The sequence below is a fragment of the Chenopodium quinoa genome, unplaced genomic scaffold (assembly GCF_001683475.1).
Source record: "Chenopodium quinoa cultivar QQ74 unplaced genomic scaffold, ASM168347v1, whole genome shotgun sequence".
Lineage (NCBI taxonomy): Eukaryota > Viridiplantae > Streptophyta > Magnoliopsida > Caryophyllales > Amaranthaceae > Chenopodium > Chenopodium quinoa.
In genome coordinates, this window is record NW_018745482.1 from 406,264 (window position 1) to 415,157 (window position 8,894).

An 8,894-nucleotide genomic window follows, 5' to 3' on the forward strand; every position below is an offset into this window, starting at 1 on the left:
TAATAATGAATCCTAAATGAACATGTTAAATAAGTTGCATATACATTGTCTGTCTTCAATCCTTCACAATCAGGTGTTTGCTGCATTGTCAATCATTGTATACTACAGTTTTAACACTTGCCTTAGGCATCAATAGGATGAGTTTGCATAAGAGTACATATTTACATTTTTGTAAACGGTAAACCTTTGTAACAACTTGATACACGTATACACAATATACAGCCAGCAGCGGGTACAATAAACTGCCCCCTGTAACACATGCAAACTAGTGTACATCTAAAACATTTAAAGCACAACAAGAAGCCTACTGGCTGTAGAAGGCTACGCCAAAATATCCTGTGAGCTACTGCATATCTCATCGACATGAGCTGTTGGTACGTACACTACATTCTTTAGGGAGCTGTGTCTTCTTCCATACACTAAGTAAACAAGCACCCCAATTAGAAGCCACACTGAGACTCGCATCCAAGTATCAACTCTGAACCAGTCAAAAGAAATTCAGTCAGGCTTAAGACATTAATTTATTCCAAATACTTCGTATTTAATAGGTAAATGGTAATTATATTAAGCAATAAATGACCTCCAATTTTTAAATTTGCAAATCTCTCAGTAGTCAAATGATCCTCAACTTTTTTGATTAACATATAAATTGAAATGTATGAGAATGAGAAAAGTAGTAATTACCCCAAGTTTATCAGCAAGTAGACATTGATCAAAATGCAGGCAATTGGCAGTAGAGGAACCAATGGGCAGATAAAACCTGGAAGAACATATAATCAAATATCGCAAATACTTAAGAAATTGATGGCAGTCTAAACTAATTATTTATAAGCACTAGAAGCACATTTCAGGCAGATCATTGATATTGACAGTAATAGACAAAACTCCACTAGTACAACAATTTACAGTTACAAATTTAACAGATAGGATATATCCAAGGATTTACTGATCAAGCAATAAGGAAAATGGGAGAGGAGAGTAAATAAAATTCTAGTAATGTATACTTGGGTATCATCTGGAATTCTGGATAAAAGGAGTTAACCACCATTTTCAATTAAATTTCTGGGTACCAACAGAAAATGCTTTTAATTCAGCAGAAGATTCTGCCTGATCTAAGCATTTCACACGCCTTTTAATTTTCTTACTGATGCGAGTAGCATCAATATTCATTATGAAGTCACTGGCCATGGCACTGCTGTTATAGCCAGTTTGCCTTTTACTTTTCATACTTACCCGCACAAAAAGCCTTTTCATTGTCCAAGAAAAAAAAATTTATTTTGCAATGAAATATTTATTCTCATTTAAGCAGAACATACCTCCAGTGTGGCCAAAGCTGTGTCTGGCATCATCTTGATCAATGCAAGTGAGCACTGTCAGACCAGATAGAAGAAGACCACCACCCACTCCGCACAACGTGTATCGAAACACACTGATGAAAAACCCAAATTAGAACAGTACTATAATTAACACATTAGTCCCAAAATGATTTGGGGTCAGCTAACAGGAATCATCATAAGGCACCATCCGCAATTTATGTAATAAAGAAAGAAAATGATACAATGACAAAGGACGTAAAACGAGAAAAAAAAATAGTGAGCAAAGAACTGCTGGGGGAGGGGGGCTATGGAACACAAAAATCCAAAAAGAGAACAAAAAAAAAAATCGAGAAAGTTTCAAACAAGGGGGCAAAGGGAAAATAAAAAGAGAGGAAAAATATGAAAGTAAAACACAACAATTTTTGAAATAGGCTTAACAATGAAAATAAATAGAATTTGCAGAACACAAAAAAGTTCACACACATGCACGCAAACACACACACACACACACACAAAAGCTATATATAAAAGGTCATGACATGTCCTCGGTGTAGATTTACTCCCTTCACTCCGCCCTAACCAACAAATCTTTTTGTCAATCCCCATAAGATTCATATCAATCTCAATCACTCCTCTGTGTTTACTTAGGTCTTCCCCTACCCCTCATGATTCCATCACTTCGCCACTTTTAAGCTTCCTTACCAGAGTCTCATTCAATCTTCATCTTACATGGCCAAACCACCTAAGGTGATTCTTCCCCATTTTGTTCTCAATAGATGTATGTAACCCTACTTTCGTCCTAATAATTATCTCTTTCCTCAACTGATCCTTTCTTGTATGACCACACATCAAATGTAGTACACGCAACTCTGCCACATTCATCTTATGAACGTGGCAATGCTTCACAACCCAACATTTTGTACCATATACTTTCTCCGTTTTTGATTAATTGCAACACTTACTTATTTTTGAGTATTTGATTAATTGCAAATTTTGCAGCACTTCTTTATTTGGCAAGAGCAAACTATTATATTATCATTTCTCTCAACCAATAACAACTAAATATCCCCCTCCCTACAAACTATACTCTATATTAAAAAGTTTTCACTTTGGTTCCCAACTCTCCACCCTATAATTTTTGCAAAACTATGTCCCAAGCCTAGTGTTACTATTAATTAGAAATGGAGGGAGTATATAATAGAATAGATGGCCAAAAATCAAAATTTTATACAAAAACAAATCTCATTTATAATGTTTCCCACCAAGATCTTCCCCTCCCCTCTCTTTATTTATTTATTTTTAAATATCCCTTTTTAGTTATTTTATAATTTATTTTTTTATATTGTTCCTTCTTTCTTTGTACTATAGGTAATGTTAGGTACAATTTCTTCAGAAATTCTAAGAAGCGCCCTTTATGATTTTGCAATTTCTCATGGTACCTAATATTAATATGAGGAAAATGATACACACAAGTACACAACCATTACATAAAGCTAAAAGTGAAGTATTAAGTTTAAATCAAACATTAATCAAGCATTTCTAAATTAATATCAATTTAGAAAATGTATTTAATGTTTATATGCAACTCTTAGATGTACATGATTTATATAAATGGTATTCCTCATGACCTATCTTAGTGACATAATTCTTACATGTACATGGAGTACAATGACCATAATGTCCTTAGATTATCTACTTTATAAAAAATATATCTTTAACCCTTTAAGTACCCAAATTTGATTCTGAATAATTGACATGGCATTGAAAAATGTTCAAACAATGGTATTGCAACTTATGTACACGATGCCTATCATCACTATATATTGATGGATGGAAGGACCCAACTTCATTTGTGAGAAAGGAACATTTTAATGTGTTAAAAAAATGTTAAAAGGTTATTTTAGGTAAAATGAGACAACACAGGGGCATAGCTCTCAAATCTAATAAATGTGATGGAGAATACCCGATTATAAGGATTTCAATAACATGTTTGAAAATGTGTTTCATTGAATCACATACCTGGGAAGACCTACATAAGAAGCAGAAGATGTGAGGAGCAGCACTCCGACACAAGTAAGCATGATAGTCCAACCCGCAACTTTTCTTCTATTGGCATCACTTAGAGTATCTGTCAAATGATCAAATCACTACTGGTTTTTGATTGAGAAATGTGAAATATAAACACAAACAATTTTGGATACAGCTCAAGAGTAAAATACAACTTGAAAAGTAATTTGATTTTCTCCTTCTCATTTGATAGAGTTCCATGTTCTTACCAGAAAGACCGAAATTTAGATTATCTATAGCAAAAGCTAGTCAACTATCCTAGTCAATCTTAACCAATTTTAACAACCAAACCCTACCAAGATAGAAGAAAGTGCTATGTTGAATGAACTTACAACTGCCATCAGCTACTTGCTTTAAAAGCAAAGGAAAACTGGCTTCCACGGTGACTCCACCAAGTAGTGGTTTGGCAATATCCTCAGAAGTGCCAAAATCCTTTGTAAAGTCATTGTATCGCAATGTAACAGCATCTATAGAATCCTGAAGTGATGACGGAAGTGGCACCACATCTGGTGGCACATATCTTATTATTAGAAGTGAGATAGCCACCATAGTGAATGCCAGTAGTGTACCGACACTGACCTGCACCACAAATGCAATAAGTTAGTTTGGCTACATTTTTGGGGTATGACAAAACCAATCTGACATCTAAATCTGCAAATCCAAGGGCTACAATCGATCAATGGAATTATACACAGCGTTAGACAATGTCATGCTAATTGAAGCTATGTCAAAGAAGTTGAAAATTTTAGACATTATCCACCAGAAATCATGACAAACCAGTCATATATATTAATAAAAGGTTTATACAAAACTTACCATCCCTGCCAATTGTGAAACATCCATAGAGAACGAAAGCAGTGCAGAAACAATTCCAGTAGTTATAGTGCTCTTCACAGGGACCTGAGTTTTTTTGCTGACATCTGAGAAAAAGGATGGCAGCAAACCATCTCTAGACATTGCCATGAGAATTCGTGGCTGAAATAATACAGGCAGATTTATTAGAAACATATATAATGGTTTTCAATTATAAAAATATGTTTACAGAAGATTTCAATAGCTTGAAACTTATGCTATCCTTCAGGCTCCAAGAAAAGAAAAAACCTAAAAGCAGTAGCCTACCTGGGGCAGAAGTGAACCCATCAATGTTGAACAGAGAGCTGTAACTGCTCCGACAGTAATGATATATCTGCAGATGTTTTAAAAAATTTCTTAAAAACTTGTCACGTCTCGCATGTAGCTGTGATGTAAATATATGCGAAAACACATCTAATAAAACTTACGCTGCCCATTGCAACCCATGATTTGAAAATGCAGAAGATATAGGCGTATCGGGATCCATAGCATAATAGGGTACCAGACCAATGACAACAATAGAAACCAGCATGTATAATGCACAGCATATAGATAGTGCAGCAGCTATTCCTATTGGCAAATCCCTTTGCGGATGTTTCACCTGCCAAGAAAAAAAATATGTATCTTTCACGTTCTTTGAGCAAGGAAGCAATATCAAAACAGTTCTTTGAACAAAATTTAGCAGGTAATGTACTACCTCCTCAGCAGTGCTTGCCACTGAATCAAAGCCAATGTATGCAAAGAAGACAGTTGCAGAGCCAGCAAGCATTCCATCGACCCCAAATGGAAAGAATCTAGAACAAGGGGAGGGTACAAATGGTTATAGTCATTGACCTAAGATGACAGGTCAGAAGAAAATTTGAATATGTTAAATATATTACCCTGTAGATAGATCATATCCAGGCCATCCATTCTGGAATCCAAGATACCCACCAGCAATTATAACAAACATCATAGCACATACATTTCCTGACGTGACAATGCCTTGTGCAAAAGTACTCTGCAAAATTTAATAATGTCTAATTATATTAGCTTTTACAACCATACAGAGATTAAGTTAAAGTAGAGACAAGAGAGCATTCAGAATTGATAAAGAGAACTGTATACCTCCTTGATTCCAACACATAGAAGTGCAGTGACGACTAATACAAGTACAGCGGCACACGGGTCAACTGTGATGTCAATAAAAGGAATATATTGGCGGGCCAGAAAGGAAGGCAGACTGTTCTCACCACCAAAGAGCAATGCCTAACATATTTAAATACAAAATAAGGGGTCAGGTCCACAAACTTTCACCAATAAGCTAACATAATCAAACCAAGTGACAGAGCTCAGCACAGTTTGCACTGCTGTTGGTTACAAAAAATGATGCAGCTTTCAACATAACAGCATGGAACCAAGGGACATCTTAAAATAACCTACTTGCATAGCAAGTAACGACCGTGAAGATTAGGATCACAGTACAGTTCCTGAATAGGTACCATTAAATTAAAGTACTGTGCAGCTTGCCAAAGCAGATCTGGGCTAAGTATCTCAGGCATTTAGATGAAAAGAAATGAAACACACCAGATTTGGCGAGATACCACGAGCAACAGCAGAACCACCGACAGTATATTCCAGAATCAAAGCCCAACCAATTAACCAAGCAACACTGAATTACAAATAAGCCAACTTCAGATCATAAGCTTATTTTTGCAAAACCCTGTTTAAACTCTACAAAGTACCATTTAGCCTCTAGGACTAGAAACTGAAAATTATGAAGACTTCAGAACAAAAGAATTATTATTTATCACCTTTCCCCAACACATATGTAGGAGTAATGATAAGCACTTCCAGCAGAAGGACATCGACTAGCAAGCTCTGCATAACAAAAGGCCGAAATGCCAGCTGCTATACCAGCTATAAGGAAAGAAATAGCAAGTGATGGTCCAGAGTGCTCTCTTGCTACTGTGCCAATAAGTATATAAACGCCAGCTCCAATAGTTGAACCAACACCTAGCACAACAAACCAAAAGCTTTAGTGTCACAATTAGATGTATAGTACTACCACTTTCCAAGTGTATGTAACAGAAAACAATATGATACAAAGTAAGGGGATAAGATCAACCAGAAGTCAAGGAAAAAAAAATCCAGTCTCGTAATGCATCATTACATCAGAATGGGACATGTTAAAGGATGCCCCATGATCATAAGACCAAGAGAAGCTAAATAAACTACATGCTTCCATAAAAGTAACCAAAGAATACTCTCAAAGTCCCAACTACAACTCAGCATATCATCTTTCAAGCCAAAGCACCCCACATAAGCATCTTGCCACAAAATCGTGTGCTCCCTTTGCCTTCCAACTTTTATCTGCAAAAGGCACAACCAAGTTTATACAAACAAACCAAATGACTTGTGCCAAATGGTTCCTCACAATAGCTCTTGAAAGTTCAATTGAAGGGCTCGCTTCATTCCTTGGTCAATTATAACATGGATAAGTATAGCACTTTGTTATTAGAGAGGATTCTTGGACACGAAGTCAACCTCTTAGTATCCTTTTTCCATTCTCTTTAAAGATTGTCAACTGCACATCATCCTCATTCATCTTTCATTTGGCTGAGCGATGATGATAGCTTTTCTAGGAATATACATGATTTCATTCAAAAAGGGATTAGGAATTATAGGAGCTTAGTGGGAGTTCCATCCTTTGTAGAGTTTTAAATCTATTTCTTTGTCAAACATCCATGTTTGACAAAGAAATAGATTTAAAACTCTACAAAGAATTCATGAGCTTTTACATCTACCTTGACATCAACACAATGAGTGCTTCACCCATAGCATTCATGAGCTTCCATAGATGTTTGACAAAGAAATAGATTTAAACTCTACAAAGCATTCATGAGCTTTTACATCTACCTTGACATCAACACAATGAGTGCTTCACCCATAGCTATCATGAGCTTCCATACTCTAATATTGGAAACCAAACCACACATATAACCCACTCTCTCATACTCCCTCCGTATCTGAATAAGTGCATCACTTAAAAGGAAATATCCCTTTCTTTCTCCTACCGTTAACCCCATTTGCTATTTTTATAAAATTATTTCTCTCGCTTCCCATGGTCCTCGCATATACTCACATTATCATTTTTTGAATAAAATATTCTCCCACTCAACTTTTACACAGCGAGTGTTGCATAAGAATGATCATAAGTATCATATTCATAGCCCTATTACCGCTTAAAATGTTACTTTACCTTATGCTACACCTTTCCATATGAATTAGCATACACATCCAAAAAGCAAACTACTAATCGTGAACTGCTAACTTATGAAAAACTTATACATAATATGCCATCTCCTTTCGACTAACACCAGCTGTTATAAGCATATATCTACTTAGTATATACTTATTGAGTAATTTCATACAGAGCCTACAATCACAAGTAGCAAAATCTCAACTTGAGTAATTGAATATTCCCAGTTTGAATCCCACCTCACTTTTGCATCATATACCAACCTTCTATATTGATATATATGATTATTACTATAGTCAGCAATCGATTACTTAAATATAATGCGAATGCCAACTAGTTTGTTTGGTTAATGCCTGAAGGGTAATACCCAAACCAAATAATAAATCCTGTCTACATCAGTGTCCTTTGTCCAATCTCTACGTCGAAAATATAATCTACGAAAATATACTCTACGATAACAGAGTTCTAAAACGGTAACACTACTTCATACATAATATAAACGAATGATTGTCAGCAATAAAACAAGGTCATATTCAAGTAAACCATTACATAAATTGAATTGACATACAAAAAAATATTACCATAAATAAACTTAAGCAAAGGAAAGTGAAATTACCAATAGCAACAAGATCAGGAACAGTCAAAGCTTTAGCTAATTGGTGCCCACCAGTTGAAGAAGAATTGTGGTTGCTATTTTCTGAATCCACACGTTTTCTCCTTACAAAACTTCTCAATCCATCATAATTATCACCACCCCCAAACATATTTTCTTCCCCAAATCCCATCTAATTTTCTATCTCCTCTTTCTTTATACTTCTTCAAAATTGGGTCTTCTCAAAAACCCACCATCAAATTTAAACAATACCCAATAAAATTCAAACAATACCCAATAAAATTCAACAACAAACCCAGAAATTATTGGTTCAAAACACTTGATTGCGTGCAGTTATAGACTTATAGGGTTGAATAATTGGGTAGCGTAAAGAGGAGAGAGAATGGATAAGTGGGTAGTGAGAAGCTCTTCACCTCTAGAGAAGAACTTGCTACATAACCCACGTTTTTTGGTAGCTATATAACCTCTTGAAAGTCCTTATTTAAGTCCTTATTTTAGTAATGTGAATGATTGAATTGGCAATCGAAGGTGGGTGATTATTAAGACAAAGATTTCATCATTATTGATGTGTGATAATGTGTGGGGTTTCGCAATCTTGTGCAATATGGCCGATGGATCGAGAATCTTGAATAAAAAAATTGGTAATCAAACATCCGTAAATTTGATGTTGATGTTATTCCATCCGTTTCAAAGTAATCGCAATGCTATTTGGAAAAATTGCTCTCATTAATCTGAACTTTGCTCTCGTCCGCCGAAATTAATCCCAACTTCCGTTTATTATCTATCACTTCCAACTAGTTAATCA

At 35.5% G+C, this 8,894-nt stretch overlaps 1 protein-coding gene across 1 annotated transcript; it reads right to left on the reverse strand.

Annotated features, from left to right (window-relative positions):
- Window positions 1-17: 17 nt before the first annotated feature.
- Window positions 18-8,603, reverse strand: LOC110715192 (cationic amino acid transporter 2, vacuolar-like). The gene is made up of 14 exons (XM_021893764.1): window positions 8,093-8,603; window positions 6,029-6,230; window positions 5,802-5,886; window positions 5,343-5,483; window positions 5,117-5,235; window positions 4,933-5,029; window positions 4,664-4,836; window positions 4,503-4,569; window positions 4,200-4,358; window positions 3,716-3,962; window positions 3,336-3,444; window positions 1,317-1,429; window positions 685-760; window positions 18-478 (listed from the first exon to the last, which is right to left on the reverse strand). Exons 1-14 carry the CDS (start codon window positions 8,259-8,261, stop codon window positions 322-324), a joined length of 1,914 nt encoding a protein of 637 aa, XP_021749456.1. The 5' UTR covers window positions 8,262-8,603; the 3' UTR covers window positions 18-321.
- Window positions 8,604-8,894: the final 291 nt, after the last annotated feature.

Coding starts and splice junctions, on each gene's coding strand:
- LOC110715192 (XM_021893764.1), bottom strand. CDS start 8,261: ATGGGATTTGGGGAAGAAAATATGTTTGGGGGTGGTGATAATTATGAT. Junction 5,887..6,028: donor TACATATGTGTTGGGGAAAG/GTGATAAATAAT, acceptor TTTGTAATTCAG/TGTTGCTTGGTTAATTGGTT. Junction 5,236..5,342: donor TATGTGTTGGAATCAAGGAG/GTATACAGTTCT, acceptor TAAATTTTGCAG/AGTACTTTTGCACAAGGCAT.